The 19424-nt window shown below is 40.5% G+C and overlaps 1 protein-coding gene across 1 annotated transcript; it reads right to left on the minus strand.

Moving 5' to 3' along the window:
• Positions 1-9749: 9749 nt before the first annotated feature.
• irx6a (iroquois homeobox 6a) lies at positions 9750-14589 on the minus strand (the record flags this gene model as incomplete). The annotated part of the gene is made up of 6 exons (XM_080027626.1): positions 9750-9850; positions 10428-11120; positions 11720-12015; positions 12289-12398; positions 13127-13411; positions 14524-14589. 6 exons carry the CDS (start codon positions 14587-14589, stop codon positions 9750-9752), a joined length of 1551 nt encoding a protein of 516 aa, XP_079883752.1.
• Between the last annotated feature and the right edge of the window lie 4835 nt (positions 14590-19424).

Consider the following 19424-nt stretch of genomic DNA (forward strand, 5'->3'; position numbering starts at 1 on the left):
CTGTTAAAGCATGGAAAATAACATATTGGTGTCATAAATCTAGATTTCAAACTAGACAGCATAAAACATAGTGCGGGGATTACAGACAGGGGACAATAGTGAATCATTTTAAACCAAAATAAAAAGGATTACTGTCTATCTTGGACTGGCTTGGATATGAAGTCTGGAAGTTTGAAGTAATTTCTATTAATAGTTTTTCATCTGCGGATCTCTTCGTGGCTTCCTTTGCCATCCATCACATCCTCAGCTATACTCACAGTAATACACAAAGGGTTTTCCAAATGGATAGGACTTGTCTCTACTTTTGACTGCTGCTTGGTAATACAAGTTATCCAGGAGTTTTTGGAAGGGATTTGGTTACTCAGGAAAGGGAATAATTTGTCCTTAAAATATAATACATCACTTTTCATCCTTGTCATTTTTGTCTGTGCATGTCATTTTTCAAGACTTACATTTCTTTTAAAGGCACGTATAAAACCAATTTAATATTCTCAGTATGTGGTAGGCTAAAATCAGGAGGTACATTGTATGTTAAAAATACGTTTTTTCCTTGACAAACCCTGGCTCACCTTAGAGTGGCTGGTAATTCACTCTGTACTGTAGTTTGGCCCCTGACCAGTAGAGGGAGGTCACTGATTTATTTCTGCCATGTAGAACAGCAGGGATATGCATTTGCCTCCTCTTCTGGGCTCCTTGATTATGAGTGATTCTAAAAAAATGTGTCAGTTATTATTTTTATACAACCACATAATGCAAGCACAGTGGGGCCCCTTTGAAGGCTCATTTATTACATGCAGGAGAGATAAGCAGTGTTCTAGCGGGCCCCAGGTTCCCCTAGAACAGGTCACCAGCCCCCCTTGATTATAAGTGACTTCGCATCGGGCCATAAATATTTGTCGGCCCACCTTTTTGAAAGGCAGTGTGCGAGCCGTGGCTTCCCTTTGCTCGTTTGCCACATGAAAGTGCAAATGGAAACACTTAGGGTTGGGAGCTGCATCAGTCATAGCTGGAATAAGATGGCCAATAAAAAGGGCGTAATTATGATGCTCCATCATTTGACACCGCTCCGGGGGTTTGGGCTGTTTGCCTGCGTGCTGTAAGAGAGCAAGAGCACGCGCGCACGAGAGAGAGAGAGACGGAGAAAATCCCACCCGTGAATAATGGGACCTGTACTTTTTATGAGCGTACTGTGTTTAAGAATGAACTTTGCAAAATGTGTGGTCCCTCTTGTCAACTTTCTGTCAACTCCCTCCTCCTCTCGGCTGTTTATCTTGCTGCTGTTAAATGCGGAGCGTGTTTCGACTGCCCCTCTTTGATGCCTCTTATTGCGCCACTACATACTGGCACGCCACCACAACAACAACGCCTTGTTACCAGCCGCACTGCATGTGTGTGTTGTGGGCCCATGCATTGATCCCGGTTGGTGTGCCCTTGTTTGGATTGTTTGTGATATAAACAAAGCCATTTTTCAAGTTTCATGACTTCCATACAATGTTTTTAAAATAATTCAATTTGATTTACAGGCCATGTGGCTCTCTCCAGTCTCTTTAGGTATTCAACATGATTGCTTCTAAGTGCACTTCTGTAATATGTTAGTCCCTTGCATAGATAGGTGTTTTAGGTCAGCGTTGTCACAGTTATGATATGTTCTGTAATCATGGTGAAAGAGAGATAAACACTTTATTTATCCTGACGGGGAAACTCCTGTATACAACAGCTCATATACAAACACACATACACTTAAAAAACACAACATCACATAAAAACACTGAAAAAACACTCGCACCTACACTGAAATACGACAAAAGTTTGTAAAAAGTTGAAAACACGTAAAAAAAAGGGTCCAGTAAAAGTGGCTAGTGTGATGTGTGTGTGAAGAATGAATGAATTTTTATTATTGTGTCATGTCCAAACAAGGACCCATCCCCTTCGGGATTATAAGACACCAACAACTGTATCAAATTCAAATGATAACATTCACTTGTGTGTGTGTGTGTGTGTGTAGTACTATTGTTGTAAACTACATTCCTCTGTGTGCCTGCTTGATATACGAGGGCCGTGATGAGGTAACAGTAAGCAGAGGTGATGTAGACATCAGGCAGGTGTGGAGACTCCATTAGAGCCAGCAAACCATTTGACTTGCACCCCAGTGTCTAATCCTACACAGGAGCTTCACACTGAGAGGCAGGGCCCTCAAGCAGAGCCCGGTGGAGACAGTGCTGTCGACACCATACTGTGACACACAGACCCGCTGCGGAGTTTTTTTTTCCTCCTGCCCGCGTGATGCCAATGAAACTAATGTAGTGGAAATACTAGTGTGTTCAGGTGGAGGAGGCTGTTCATTATAAGGTGCTAGTGCTACAGCTACACTCACTGTGCCGCATATATCTGTGAAGAAAGTCAAGAAAGGGGGAAAAAAAACAGTTGGGTGTAGAGTCTCCGAAAGACAAGCTGCTGGCTCTCACATGCCGGACTTCATCTGTCAAAGTTGCGGTGGTGTGGTGTTGGCACTAGGGCTGAACTCAGGGAAATTGGAAGACATAAATTGAAGAGAATTGATAGTGCTGCCGCTGCTTTGCCCAATACTGTTGCTGAACATTGTTGCTGTCTGCAGTTCCAAATGAACTGCAACCGGAGGCTGTCACCTACATAGCCGCACCGAAATAAACCCAGTGTGACACGGTTCTTCTCCAAAAATCATCCTACATCAGCCCTGAACCAAAATCTAAACTTGAGCGCGATTTCTGTCCTCGCAATATAAAGTTACTGAATTGTAAGTTTGTGTCTACACATGTTGTTGAATGTATTGGGGGCAAAATGTGTATTCTTTTACAGTAACATAAAACTTAACATTTCACGGCTTCAGAATGCCTAGTATATTGTATTTGTATGTTGTATATTATATTGAATGTTGTCTTCCCTTTCTGTAAAAGTAGAAACACCACAACAAAAGTGAGAGATCTATGTTTCCACTGGGGGGACTACGCTCCAAACATGTAATATATTTTTAAAAAAACAAGGAAAAACAGTGAATCATCTCATCCCATTACTGTTACCTGGTATAAAAGTACTCCTGACTACGCATTACGCAGCTTTAGTCCTGTTGTGCATAGCCATCCTGTTTTCATTTAAAATCATATAAAAATGGCATGTATTGTTTTGTATACGATTGAGCAAAAGCCCAGTTATCAAGTAAAGCCCTGCCTCCTCCTTCAAGTGAGTCATTGACTCACAGATGAGATAAGTTACTTTTCATAACTAAAATATGTATACATGGCTCTTAGAGAGGCTGTAGAATTTGGGATTTACACCTATTTTGTGGTTATGTTATGACACCATACACCATGTTTAAAAGTCAAACGGAGACTCAACAGCCGGCGTTAAAGGCCAACAGATGCCCACCATAAAGGGTGAAGAAAAACAGAAGGAGAGAGCAAGATTAAAAATTAGATGAGGGGGATTATTAAAGGGCACGACACAGAAGATTATTCTGATCTTAGTGACGCCAAACCTAAGGTCTGAAACAGAAAACTGCCAGGCCAGTAGACAAACATAAAAGAACAAACAAGATAACAGGAAGAGGGGCACACACAGTTTAGCGTCGCATGGGTACAATTTAGGGATTCAGGCCGCACATTAAGCCCCAATCGTGCTGCCATTTAGCGGGACAGTGTGGGTTAGCCTTTTATTGTGTGATTGGTGCTTCTTGACCTGCTTATTCCTGTATGTATTGTAGGTAAACATGGTAATCTTATTCTTTGTTCATATTACCCTCTGAGTACCATTTGCATTCCTTACAGCAGTTACATATGGTCCAAAAGTGAGATTGACTGTGCCCTTTGGTTTAGTGTTTAGCTATTGTCACCAGGGGAGAATCAATGGGCAAGCAGCAGGAGCAGCCAAGTAAACTAAGATTTTAAGCTTTGTTTCATGGCGACTCTTACTCTCATTCTGCAGTATCACCAGAGCTAACCCAATCACAGTAAGGCAATAACATATTGTCAGTGAACTGGACATGACAATTAAAAAAACTGGTGGCTGCCGGCGGTGTGCACATTTGTTTAGGAAGCTAGTGAAAGAGAGACAGTAGGATGCTTCTTATAAGGTAATGTATTTACAGAAATGTGACTATGTATTATTAATAATGGTAATGTGACGATGGTAAAGCAGAAACTAAAACTAAACTTTGATTTAGTACAGTTAATAAACACAGGCTTTTATGGTCTACCTGCCATTTATCGTTTAGTCTGAGTTGGCAGGGATTCAGGTCCAAGCAAAGGCATTCATAAAAATTAAACATATATAGCATTGTTTTTGCTGATGGTCTCGTTTTCTGTTTCAGGTCATTTACAATCATCAGAGGATAAAACCCGACCGTTTCAATAAACATTTAAAAGTTCCTCGTAGTCACTTTAACAAGCGAGAGGAGACTCTTTTTCTAATGGGGAATTGGGTCTGCAGAAGAAAGCAGGCTCTGGGAAATGGGCAGCACAACCTCACTTTGTGCCATCCGCATGAAAGAGGGCAAAGGTGCTGGAGCAGATCGCTGTGCCCCCGAGTCCAGCGCTAGTTATGGAATTGGCCTGGATTCTTTCGGACACGAACACTGGGGTCAAAAGCAGGGTATAGATCGACACAGGGGTCACAATACAAACATCCAGTGAAAGCGCACAAAGCAAGCTTTTCATCCCCTCTCTGGCCAGTCCACCTAGTCCATAATTGTCTTTGACAAAACTCATTAGCGGAGACCTTGTAGCAACATCGGCAATCAGAAATTCCATGGAGGGAGACATGCACAGAAACAATGTCCCACACACATTTCATTGCGCCTTTTGACAAAATGTAATGAAGTGTGTGTATTGTCCCCCTCATCTGAACTCCGAGACACCGGTACAAAGACCTTGTTTTATGAGCCCTAGTTGCCCAGCGTGGGACACATCAAATGGCACCTCCATGCTGGCTCTTTTGTCAGGCTAGAGGGCAAATTATTGTTTGAGTTGTTGTTGTTGTTGTTGTTATTATGGCTCCTATATTCATACGATGCTATCGTGTCAGAATAATTCATATATTTCCGACGTCGCAGGCACATGCTCATTAAGTGGGGGGCCTAAATGTTAAGTGCACATGTGATGGATGTTCCTGACAGTTCTTTTTTTAGAAGTTAACCCCTCATTGACCTGTAGTATTATATCCCACAACATACCACAGTAGCAGTCATTGTTCAAACTGCTCTCATGGACATGGTGATGCTTTTATGCTACACTCCCATGTCACTCAAGCCGTCTGACTCCTACTAGGGACGGGATGTATTTATTTGGCCATTATTTTTTAAGTCTAGACATAAAGCTGACAGTCGTCTCACAAGATGTGTGTAGGAAAAAAGAAAACTATTTAATATCCGTCTCTCCAAATAACTGTGCTCGCTGCATCCATTGTCCCCCGGACATTTCTGCTGTCAAAAGTTACATACATACATGTGGATTTTTCGAGTTGTCATTGAAATCGGAGAATTACTAAACTTGGCACATATTTTTCTGCAGTCCCGAAAAGTAGATCGACAAACAGCTGGCTTTGCTATGAAGTGTTTTAATCTGATATTTTAAGAAAGTTAAAATTGCATTAAATCATCTACAAACACAATTCAAAATGTCACTTTTGTTATTTTAATCTCATCTGAAACTGCCTTGATAAGTGAACCCATCTTTAAAACAACTGTAGTCCCATACAAACCTCCCTGTACATCGCACGAGGAACACATTGTTATTTGTAATGATTTAAAAGGTTTGTGTGAAATATTTGCACTTTCAATACTGCCATTCTGAGCACTGATTTGTTTCAGAGAAGTTTGTGTTGTATTTTTCAAATATTAAGTGTGCAATGTTTTGTTGTTTATTGAAAAATAGTGTGTTAAGTTTTTTAAATGTCCCAAACATGTCCCAACACATTCTTTAAAAGAACACCTGACATGTTTTACAGTCAGCTGTCCCATTGACTTAAAAAGAGCACAGGATGTGAGCAGCAACTTGGTCCAGTAAAGATCAATGACCCATGAATAGAGGGGTTGGGGGGGTGACCGAATGCACACTTGTGTGTGATAATAGAAGACATATGGATCTACTGTCTGATTTCAAACAAGGGATGGCCTTAGATTAATCATGTCAAACCTATTTAAGAATTCATGTTTTCCAAAGCTTGTTTTTCTCTTTTTTTTGGCATCTTTGTGCACAGATTATCCAAAAATATGTTTTGGATTATTCAAACATGCTCTCATTGGTACCCACCATCTCCCCCCTCCCCATGAAAAATGTAATTTACCAAGAGGAAGGCGTGTATTAGGGAGATTTAGTATATAGGCTACCTAAGGAATTTATTATTCTCTGACATTGTTTGCCACAGATTTCATGTCTGATCTCAGATTAAACATGTCAGACAAACAACATGTATTGCGCCCCCCCCTCCACTCACCCCCTCCCCACCACTAATCACATACTTCTTAACGTTTATGTATTCATCTTTACATTTACAGTAGGCTATTTTACTTCACCCGTTCAAGTGTTGTTTCTCACCTTATATTATAGATGTCACGTGGATATCAATAATGTAGTGTCTGATCCACACAGCTTCCATTTGTCAATGACTGATGTGTCTGTTGATTGTCAGTGCTCTGAGCAGCTGCTTTAGCCATATTTAAAACATGTATGGGACGGACTAATTGACCTGTTAGCTGCAAGAGGCACACGCTGCTATATGAGCCCATCATGGCCATTATCTGTATGGCTTTCCCCCTAGGTACAGTCACCGTGGTGATGGTGGTAATCCCATTGTGCATGCATCATTACCTTCAATAGCATAAAGCCGCTTTTCTTTACAGCCTACGATTTAATTGAACTTTTTGGTAAATATTTAATGCTAACCTACATTTGAATGTAAAGGGCGTCATGACTGATTACTGTTGAGGGGAAAAGAGAGGGGGGCTCCCTGTTAGCAGCTTGTAATTGACAGGCAGAATGTTACAGTAGCCTATAGGCCAACTGAGTGAACTAGACTCGACATCTTTATATCATGATGGGTAAAATAGCTTACTACCATCAGTTGGAGTGGTGTACAGTTTTTGTATAACCCTGTTAAAACCTTTGAATTGGCTTGTGTCTGAATTGGCCTACAAAAATAAACTTGCCTACACATTTTGCTGGACATGTTTGCCCTATTTTTAATGAATTTTTAGTTACTTTTAGCAACGGAATTACATTAATATCCATAATTTACCACATTGGATCCCCTACAGGTGACCTTCAGTTGTTAATTCCGGGTGTCCTCTTTATTGCATATGACAGGGAAGATCATCAGTAATGAGAGATGCAGACCTTTGAATATTCCGAAAATAGATTCTATTTTACATATGATAAGCTTCATCAAACACAATATATTTGTGTTGGCCTCCAGTCTCACTAGGCTATGAGGTCTCAGATTAACACAGGAGGTAAAATTGAACTGGTTAGAAAAAAACAATCTGAATAGGCATATTATTTTTGACCTCTCTCATCCTCATTGTGTGGATTTTCCTGGATTTACTTCAGAACTGACAGCTCGGCCATTGGTCAAGGACATAATGCAGTTAGAGCCTGAATTACCTTAATATGGGGAGGACTTTTAATAAAAGCATAATCCCACAAATACGACCTGGAATGACCTTGTGTGACGTATTCAGTGGTCTGGAATCAAATGTAGTTCAATATAAATCACTAGAGGATCAAGACATAAATGACACAGAATGGACGTTCACTACATAGGATATCATTGATTGAATAATATTTTTGAAATTGCATGAATTATATCATGAAAAGGTCAAAGACAACTTTACTTTTTTTTCTTTTTTTTAGTCAAGAAAGTTGTTCAAAAGATATCCGCAATTAAGCTTCATCACAGACATGTCAATCTGAATATTTGGGGGAAATTACGAATTGGAATAATGCGTCAAAATCAATATTCCAACGACAGCAATTAGTTTACACGGCACCCTTTTGTCTTCAGCTTGGAGACTATTTGCTTTTTAAAAAGTTTGACATGTCAAGATGAAACAGTTTTTCTTGAGCGTCAGCAGGCATCACATACTACAGTGATCATCCTACTACAGCTGTCTGTGGCCGGGGAGTCACAACGTATTTGCCCATACAGAGATGGACTACACACAGGAACAAAACAGCCGAATCAAAGGGACTTTTGATGGACCATGTGAATTCCTCTGCCGGGTTTGATCCTACAAATGACCTTTTAATTAACACAACGTTAAGTTAGAGCAGCGCGGGCTCTACACACAGGGGACAAAGCAGGCATTCTTCCCCATGTCCCTGCCTCGCTGCTCGGCCCGAAACAGAAACAAAGTAATTGATGCCACTTTTGATTACGTGCTGACAATAGCGAGACGGTGTCCCCCTTTCTTCCTAAACTTGTGCATTTCACTCACGTCGCTCCTCCTCTGAATTATGACCTCCAATCAGCGCAGTGGGTTCGTGCGGCAAATCGAGATTATAAACGTTGATCAGAACGCAAATACGCGAGTGTTTTTAATTGGCCGAATGCATTGATGGACGCATTATAAGGCTCTACAAATAACCACGACACATACAAGCGAAAGCTCTTGGAAAAAAATTGTATTCTTAGAAAAAACTGTCATGAATGGCAAAACACAGAAAGAAGAAGAAGCTCACATTTGAAAACAATGACATAACATCTTCAGGTGCACGCGCAACACAGGTGAGGGGGGATCAAGTCCAGTTTATGGTTGACTTTCGTGTCCGACAAGCTTTTTTCTCTTTTACATCAGGCAAAAAGGACACGGATAAGCCACAGTTTAAACGCAACATGTAACAAAATACTTAAAGGAGATACGAATTCAGCCAATACACACATTTAAATTTTAACCAAAAGACATAACAAAACAATAAATACACAGAGAAATAAATAGTTTTTACTAAACTACACGATTGCCATACACAAATTCGGCCGTTTTTGTCCATCCGGCCAGTCTCGTCGTACCTTTTGCATTTATAATTTTTGCATAAAAGTCTTCAACGCCGTAAAAACAAAGTTGTGCAAAATGATGACGTCCACAGTTTGACAGCTCTAACTGCAGCAGTGCAAGGTAGCTCCCATCATGTGTCTTAACGAGGCCGCCACTCGGCCAGTGAGTCCCTTATAGTGCATAATAAATGTCCCGTTATATTGTGCAGACGATTTCAGCAATCTAGTAGAAAGAAAAAAGACAGCAAGAATTAAAACAAAGTCTCAAAATGAAAAGGAACAATCTGTCTTCATTATACTTTTATTTGATACAAAGATGAGAGAAAGTTGTATTTCTTAGGTAAGTTGATTGCAATGCAGCAATTGGTTTATGTAAATTACTTTTGACAGCATGCATGTTAGTATTGTGTATGTCACTTTTCATTAAGTATATTGGTCAAATGATAAAAAAAATAGATATAGCAACATACAGTAGTTAACAAAAGTGAATGAATGTGTATGTGTCCCCGTATTCACCTGTGTGTGTGTGTGTGTGTGTGTGTGTGTGTGTGTGTGTGTGTGTGTGTGTGTGTGTGTGTGTGTGTGTGTGTGTGTGTGTGGGTGTGTACGGGTCTGTCTGTCTGTGTATATCTGTGTGTGTGTGTGTGTGTGTGTGTGTGTGTGTGTGTGTGTGTGTGTATCTCGTGACTTCACTTGTTCTTCCAGTTGAGTGCAGCCTCTCACCTGCTTCACCTCTTCATCACCGGTCTGAACGCGGTGATCTTGTCCTCCGTCCCACAGGCTTCGCTGAGGTCGGAGGGCCGTGTGTCTGCTTTGCCACCAGAGAATCCTACACGCACCAATAAAATCAGATCTGAGAAGACTGCCTCTGATGCAAGTTGACAGGTCACTTCTTACCCTTAAAAAAATGGGCTTTTGCTATATCCAATAACACATGGACATATTTTAAGAGATATTTACCAAGGCTGCTGTGCATTAAAGGTGGAGTCAGCGATTCTGGACAATACTTTTCAAAAATCAAAAGTCAAAATAAATTGTTGTCAAAATCATAAATATATATCTCCACGACCAGCTACCTGTCTGTACGGTGTCTCTGAAAATAAAACATTGTTAATACACAGCCTATGCTCTGTAGACAAAGGGTATGTAAACAAAGGGGGCCCACTCTAGCTGGCAACATGCCCTTTTACAGAGCCTAGGCTGTGACTGGATTTCTTTCATGAGGAGATATTCAATGATTTTGCAAAAAAAGTTATTTTGACAACAATAGCTCTGCAGAATAGCTGAGTACACCTTTAATGTACCAAATTGTAGAGAAAACATCTATGCATTTGAGATGTAAGAACACATATATCCACTTGTAACAATATGGCATAGGCTACATTGCAGGAATTGGATGGACATACCTTCAATAGTGGAGTACTGACATGATGTCTCTTGGAGTGCAGCGTAGGACGGACAGTGCAGTTGCAGGTCTTTGTGACTGTAGCTGCCGGTACCGTAGACTTTTGAGTGCAAAGATGAGCTGTCATGGAAGGGGCTCTCGGTATTGGGGACACTGTTGGCTTCATGGAGGCCTCTCATGCCCACACACTGTCCAGTAATAGGAGCCCCTGTAAGCCTGGAACTCTGGAGCTGGCAGTCCCCGCTTGAATTGCCTGTCCTCAAGTCATGAGATCCATGCTGCTGCAAATGAGGGCTCAGTATAACCCCGGAAGCCGCGGTGCGAGCCAGCGACCAAATTCTGGGCTTGTCCGACGCTTCAAAGTGAGACAATGACATAGTTCCAGTGAGGCCGGTCGAAGAGGGGGCCGATTTGGACACTACAGGGTCCAGGAAGTCAGAGGGTAGAGGTGGGAGGGAGGTGACGCCTTTGATGGCACAGGGGAACGCATGGAAGCTGTTAGTTAAACTCAGGTGCAGTTCGGAGCTGCAGTCTCTCTTTAAAGGGGCTCCGGACACAGCCATGGCCCGGTGGAGCTCATGGTCGTCAGCTGAAACCTTCTCACAGTCGCTGTCCAGTTTGTCACAATCGTCCTCCTCCATGTCGTCCAGATCGCTTAGATGTAGATCCTTCTCCTCCTTGCAATCACTAGAATCTGAAGGGGAGAAATATAATTGTAAGTAATGCTGTTTGAGAAGGTGCCTATTGTAAACAAATAGTCTGTTCAGAAAACTTTTCTTGTTTACACTGGAAACTACTTTATTGCTTTCCTTGTCCTAATGATTGACAGCAGTATTTTTTTATGAATTTAGTGTAAGTAAGTGCATTTTTAGTGCAATGGTCATAAAGATAAGATAACAAAAACAAAGAATACAAAATAAGTGAAATATAACATATGCAAAGTAGTGTGAAAAATAAGAAGTATAAATTAGATTTCAAAGAAATAGTGCCTCAGAGAAAGAATAAATTCCCAGTGATGGTGACAAGTCAAATAGCACATAGACTACCTGTGATGCACATGACAGTGAACAAAATAACTCTTTCATAATATTTAAACTATGATATTCAGGTTCAAATGAATAATTATTGCACCTAGTGGTCATTATTAAAATACTGTACATGATATTAAATTACATTAAGCTATTACAAACCTAATATTGCAAATGGCAGTGACCATGATATCTCAAAAGTAAATCAAAGCTAAGAAAGAAAAATAAAATAATTTGTGCCATGGACAAGCAGACAGATGTCTACCTTTGGTGACACAGTCTTGGTCGCTCTTGTCGAGGTCGTCCTTCCTGTCATCTCCGGCCTTATTCTTTGGTGACCACGTCATCTTGTTCTCCTTCTTTAGCCTCCGTCTGGCGTTAGCGAACCATGTGGAGACCTGGGTGAGGGTCATTTTGGTGATGATGGCCAGCATGATCTTCTCCCCTTTAGTGGGGTAAGGGTTCTTACGGTGCTCGTACAGCCATGTTTTCAAGGTGCTGGTGGTTTCTCGAGTTGCGTTCTTTCTCCGGGCTGAGCCATTAAAATCTACCGTCCCGTACCTGGAAACAGACACACACACACACACACACACACACACACACACACAGACCCATTCACATACACAGAGAAAGTGGCCATTAGTGCAGTTAGTGAAGGATAGCATAGACTACTCTTTAAGACATCCTATATCCTGGATATACACAGCACCGCTCAGTGCGTGTATCAGTGTGGAGTTACACCCTGACCTTTGAACTGAAAGTGCCATAAGTGATAGAATACTATAGGCAGATCTGCTAACGCTCATATTACATATACATGAAGGTAGAACTTACCTGTCATATTGATACTGTCCCAGTGAATGGTCATATGGATAGTATGCAGCAGTTTGTGTGATGCCAGAGTGTAAAGTGCCCGTGCTGTCCTTTATGTCGTACTGTGGATTCTGTAAAAGACAAAAATATTTTTTTAAGCATTTGTATGATTCATGATCTCATATTTCTATTCAAGAAATTTCACATTGTATGAACTAATAAGAAAAAAAAACATAACACTAGCCAAGAGTGATTTTAACAAAACAAATTCCATACATGACATCTGGATGTCTTTTTTAAACGTGCATTTCTCATTATACAGTGTTATATGCAATTATGTATATACTTTTTTTTAAATACAGTTAAGCTGACTTCAGGCATTATTAAAAAAAATAACAATAAAGAAAATGCTGCACTGCAAAATATACATTTTACATGGCATTTAGTTAACTGCAAAATCATGTACTTTTTCAAAGTAACCAATTTTGACAGTGGTAAGTAAGATTAATACACATTTATTTTATTTCTCATCCAACAACACATAGGTGCCAATATTCTTTAGACAAGGCCAAACAAGGTGGATTACTTTATTATAATATAATAACAGTGTTTGACTGAAATTAAGTAAGCCCCACTGCATTGCTTCCACACTCTTTACTCTCACTTTCTTTACAGTATTTTTAACTTTTCAAATGGGAATCAGTGACTGGATTAAACGACATGTCTAGACGGATATGCCTGAAGTGTGAGATAAATTGATCAACAAAACCCTATTGATCGATCAGTCTGATCCCCCTACCATCCCCCACTTTCACTTTACGCACGAGACGAGGGGCTAAAATGTGAACAGTGAACCCACCAGAGTGGAGTAGATAGCGGATGGGTCTGTGCTGTAGGGGAAGTAGTTGGCGTAGTTCTGGCTGGCGGCTGCCGCTGCGGCGTAGGGAGAGCTGTACATCCCCAGCGCTGCGTTGAGCTCCGTGCGGCTGCTCGCCAGGAGACGGTTCTCGTAGGGCGGGCAGCAGAACGAGGCGGCGGCGGCAGCAGCAGCGGCGGCGGTCTGGGTTGTGCCGCTTGTCCCGTCAGAGCCCGACCTGGAAATCGAATCGCAGCAAGTCGTACTTGGGTTTGCCGACACGAAAAACTGCATGAAGAAGAACCGTGGATAGACATGGGTCATTGGGCTGTCTGTGTGTCAGCTCGTAATCTGGATGTATGTGTTAACTGTGGAGTGTGGAGTGACTGCAAAAAGGATATCGGAGTGTAGGTGATCAGTTTAGTGTAAACGAACGAAAATGTGATCTGATGTTTAGTTGAGTCAATCATATCAATGATATCAATCTCCATAAATCAGGTGTCATTGTCTTAACTTAACGTGACCTGCCTTCGTTCAAGGTAAGACACTTTTTAAAGAATTCCAGCAATGTAAACAACTTCATTGCCTTTTAATGTTTGAATAAAAAAATATTAAATGCTGCATGAATAGATTTTTCAGTGAATAATTATGGGAAAAGATGTGCGTAATCCGTGCGTAAAAGTGTCCTGCGCCACTTGATTGTTGTTTTAAAATGTTGAACTTCTGCATAGGGTATAGAAACACCTTTAGTAATGTCAAGTAAATAGTAAGTAGTAAGCCAATTTAATCATCAAAGTAGGCTATTTTAAATGTAAAACAAATTAATAATATAAAAATAATCTACCTAAGGTTTGAAAATATTAGATATAAAAGTTGGGCGATAACTTTTCCATGAGAGCAACTTTTTCCCTCTGATCGACTTGAACTTCCTCGAACTTATCATTAGGAGCAACAATAATGTCTAAAAACGTAAATAAACCACTTTAATTTAGTCTGAAAAGCCTCCAAAGTCGTTGACATTTGTCCAGCACCCTACACGTCCCAGTAATATAAAAGTTGTGTAGAATGTGTAGTGCATGCTTTACAGCCCAATTACACCTCGCAGTGAGCAATAGGTGACATTCATCTCTATTGTCATCAGAAAAACACGTGAGTTCATTCATAATTCAGCGTAATTGGACACGGGTGCGTGTATATCGATATTTGGTTCAACAACAAAAGCACCGCAGCACAATTGCTTTGAATAGCGTCAAAGCAGTCACTGATTCCTGGATGTTTCTTATAGAGAGAAGTGCTCTGACTTTAGCGAAAAATAAAATAACATTTGCACAAAAAATAAATTTCTATGTGTGTGTATGTGGACAGAGAACTTAAGATAAATAAAAAGAGAAGTGACTTACCTGTGAAGTTGCATTGTAAGGGTATCCAAATTGCGAGAAAGACATAGCTGCTTCTTTTGTTACCATCAGCAATATTCTTCACCCCTTGATCGATTGCAAACCAATTCTACTTCAAATCCACCGTCTTACACACATTTCCACGCACGGCCTTTCGCTCAATAATAGATGACTTCACTCATAGGAGGGAGACTTTAGGCTGGCACCAGCTGCAGATTGTTTTATATGAATGAATAATCCCCCCAAAGGACCCGATAAGAAATGAAATTAAGCGTCATTAAGTGCAAAAAAAAAATGAAAAAAAATTGTTGTTGTGTTAGCTGAAGGAGGCTTAAAGGATAACGTAAGACTTGCAAGATATGGACTCTGCTTGTGCTATTATTTGTGGCTGTATAGTTCTTTAGCATTCATCCATGCAAGGGTATCAGCGTGACGTCACTGTAATCCCGGAACGGCAGGGTACCAGAGATAGAATAATGTCTTTGCCAATCACGTCCGACGCAGGGGTTTTCTTAAGGTGCACTGTACACAGTCTTGTCCAAGCTTCTGTAATAGAATTCTTCGCCGATTTGCTGAGATAAAGTCTGAATGTCTCCAAGAAAATTGGATTATTGTTCATTATTATTGAATTCTAACATTGCAACTATGGAAACACTTTTGACAAGTTAATTGAATAAGAAAACTAGGAAAAAAGGAAAGATTGAAGAAATGTTTGGCAGTTACAACTACTTTTTTTTTTCTTTTTACCAAGGCAAATAGTCAGACTATAAAACTAGAAAGTAATATTCATTATTGTATGTTACACATATAATACTGTAGTTTAAACTGTTCCCTTTATGTACAATCTGTCACAATTAAAGCTGTTTGAAGAAGCACATATTTTTTTCAGTTCTAATCTCGACCTCTGCTCGCCTCTGGCTCGCTGGCCAGAGGTCCATCCCGGAGTTAATGACGATGATGTTTCTATCTTTCTCTATTAGAGAGAGGGGCAGTCCCAGCAGGGACGCTTAGAGGGGTTTTTGGCAGGTCAATAGACCAGTGATTGATGCGCGCCTGGAGACCTACGTGACCATTACGCGTAATGCGTAATTGTATCAATTAACAAATGGATACATGCCCTTGTTTAACCAACGAGTAACACAGTGAAAATATGCCTTAGAGGTGAAATCCGATGAACAACGCTATAAAAAATAAATAAAAAAAGACAGTGGAAAAGCCCTGCTCCCCAGTCTAATTAAATATCCGTAAATGGGGGCGACGAGAATTGCATTTTAATTGAATGATGCTCACTTGAAAGATGGGTAAGGAATGATGATGCCTCACAGTGAATGAAACGAGAAATAGTTTTAAGCCTTATTAGATCAGCCGCTCAACCATCAGCACTTCTCTCGCTCTCTCCCATAAACGTAAACAAGATGAGCCCCCTCCTCGTGCGATGTTGAGCTGGGAATGGAGTGTCGTATTATTTCACCCTTAAACACACTATATTTGTACTGACAGTGGCAGCGTTGATCACTTCTACTGAGTCATGTGATACGCCTGTTGCTGACTGTCTAGTGCTGTGAAAAGTTCCCGTTGTCACCACTGATATCGTGTGCCAAATATCCCCGCCGTCCTGCCTTTCCTTAACTAATGCATGTATGGCGTTTCTTCCCTTTGAGACGCACGTGCGATTACGGGCTTTCTCTCCGAGGGGCGCTAAAGAGCCGCGTCTAGCAGATGAAGATCTTCCTTCAAGAGATTTCCACAGAGATTAAGTGGACAGAGTGTGGTCAAGGTCCAGACTCAGTGATGCCTGGGAAGTATACACCCACAAGCAACAGCAACAGCAACTCTCTCTCTCTCTCTCTCTCTCTCTCTCTCTCTCTCTCTCTCTCTCTCTCCCTCTCTCTTTCTCTCTCTGTCTCTGTCTCTCTCGCTCTCTCACACACACACACACACACACACACACACACACACACACACACACACACACACACACACACACACCATGTCTTGGGTTCTTCTGACAAGTCAAGTGCTCATTGCTTCTGAGAGGCAAATAAGCTACAACAGGGAACTTGTTGGATAACAAACCCTAGTCTTCAAGAGTAAGCAGTATTCCCCATGTTTCCACCCTATGGTGGAATTTGACTTTGAATACAATAATGAATTAACATTTATTTCCCAACATGTTGATTCTTTCAATGTCTAAACATGTATATTGCCATCTCACTTACTGGTTTCTCAGTTTAGGCCTGGCCTCACTTTATACACAACAGTTTCAAGTTACCAGAATGTACATAAAATTGGTGCAATGTGAAAAATAACTCAAATAATTTACATCTGCAAATCTAAGGTATGGGCCAACTTGATTCCAACATAACTGCATTTCAAAATGTATTCTTGTGGCATAAATGAAAACATGAAGCTGAAGCATGCTAGTTTACAGTTAGAAAGTCAAAAGGCACTCTGCATGTATGTTGATCTTTTACAGTGTTGAGGATCAAATATCTGAATGAACAAAACAATGTATCTCCAAAACATCCACTTTTCACGAGATAAAAACAACAACCCTGTTTTGAGCTTTGTGACAATGCAATTTTCGGATAATCCGGTGGGTTTTAAAATTGTTTATTGAGTTTAAGAAGTAGGAGAATTTTCTCAATCCCTGATGCAACACTTAATCCTTTAGTTTATCTGAAAAATTCAAAGTCGCACATTTTGGAGTTATGTTGTTTTAACTGGACAATGCATGGCGTGACCAACGCAAATATCAACAATAAGCAAAATGAAAAAGTCTTAACTTTCCATCAACAGTTAATGCTGGATATCAGAATGTATTATTTAAAGATAATTAACACTTTTTTGCCTTAAGCTGTTATCCTATAGGAGACACAGAGAAGGTTGAAACAAGCTAAATGTAATTGCATGCCGGTGGTCGATGCATTTCTACAAGGGCATGCATGATGGCCCAAGTGCATATGGACAGACTCATGCATAATGCATGTCCAGCAGTCAGTGTGGGTCCCACCGAATCAGGACAAAATGAGCACTAATTATAATGGCAGACTGACCACAGTGCCCTACCCTCTATACAGTGTGTGACAAACCCAACATGAGATATGTGTTACAATGTTTTGTTTGGATAATCACATTGTACCAAGGTTTTGTTTTTTAGCAGCTAAATAGCTGTCAACGGCAATTAGTGATATATATTTATGTTTTACTAAATCACTTTTGGCAAAGTTTCCCATTTCAGTACTATTAAGGTTTATTCCAAAAATAAACAGGATTATACTGCAGGGGGTAAGCCATCGAACCCAATCGAAGTTTATGACACAGCATGCACTGCATTGTGTTTGAATCATGTATAATTTTTTATCAAATTTGGGCTGTGATCAAATGCAACTGGGAAAAAAGGTGTTAAAATGTATATTTTCTTCTTCACCGTACCATATTTGTGCAGACAGTCAGCCATGGCAACACACAGAGCACCCACATAGTCAGAAAGTTCTGCAAGTAAATTTGGCATTATTTCTAAAGTTAATACAACTTGTTTTTTTGTATCTTTCTCATGATACAAAAGATAAAACTAACCGTGCCCTTTACTTGAAACAGGCTGCAACAAACTCTGCCCGTTGGAATTTTGTAGGCATACCATTTTACCCATGACTGCTCATGTAATAGAACATTTAACTACTAACAGACAAAGGCATTCACCCCATGGTAGTACATTCACTCTTGTTATTTAAGCATAAGCAATTCCAAGCCTCTATTATATCTTGTTCTAACGGATACAATGTGGTTACTAATGAGACTGGCTAATGCACGCATCCTCTATTAGAAGCATCACTGGCTGGAAAAAATAAAATAAAAAAAAAACTCCAAAGGTTAAGTCAACACTCAATAGCTCCCAGCCCTATTCTCCTACTTTATACATTTCCTATGCTGACTTAATGAACCACACAAAGCCTTTCTGGGTTTTTCATCAGATGGGGGGTAGTGAAGGTGGAGTGTGTGTATGTGTGTGTGTGTGTGTGTGTGTGTGTGTGTGTGTGTGTGTGTGTGTGTGTGTGTGTGTGTGTGTGTGTGTCGGTTGGTGGAGGGGGGTATGAAATGGTAATAAGGGCAGACAGACAGACGGAGAGACGAAGGGAGAAGCCCGAATCAAGCAAGGGATGCAGCTGCACCTATACCTGGAGGTGTGTGATCTCATTAAAGCCAAATTGGTATATGCCAATAAATCCCAGGCACTTGTGATCTGGAATTATTACACACACGCAAACACACACGCACACACACACACACACACACACACACACACACCCCCCCCATGAATGAAGAGCGTTATTAGTTACCGCAAAAATTATCCAAAATGGAAAGAACAGTAATAAACATTGTAATGAGGAATAATAGAGCAGTGGCGGATGTGGTCGCAGGCAGCAGTGGCCGGTTAACACCAAAACAAACATCTCCAGGGCTGGTGAATAATTACGGCACACAGAGGGAGTCATTAAAGCTTCATCAAACAGAGAGAGAGAGAGAGAGAGAGAGGGAAAAAAGGGATAGGGTGAGTATGACATCACCTCAACTGTCTCAATAAATCAATCTTACGTAGAGAATAAAAGGACGATAACTGTGTGAGATGACCGTACGAGTCGGATCGCTGTGTAAGTAGTTCCACTGTGCTTTGATTGGTCTCTTGACTTTAAAAAGGAGGACAATGAGTATTTTGTAAGAACATAATTATTGCATATCCATTGGTGTGTGTTTTTCTTCTTCTTCTTTTTTTTTCTTTGCACAATTTCAACAGGAATTCCTGTGTTAATGGACAGGCATAATTGGTGTTTCTTTTGTAACCTCGTCACTTTGATTGCTTGTAGTCAGATGTTTAACTCAAACAAACCCTAGGCATTTTGTGC

The sequence above is a fragment of the Ammodytes marinus genome (genome assembly GCF_949987685.1).
Source record: "Ammodytes marinus genome assembly, chromosome: 1".
NCBI lineage: Eukaryota > Metazoa > Chordata > Actinopteri > Uranoscopiformes > Ammodytidae > Ammodytes > Ammodytes marinus.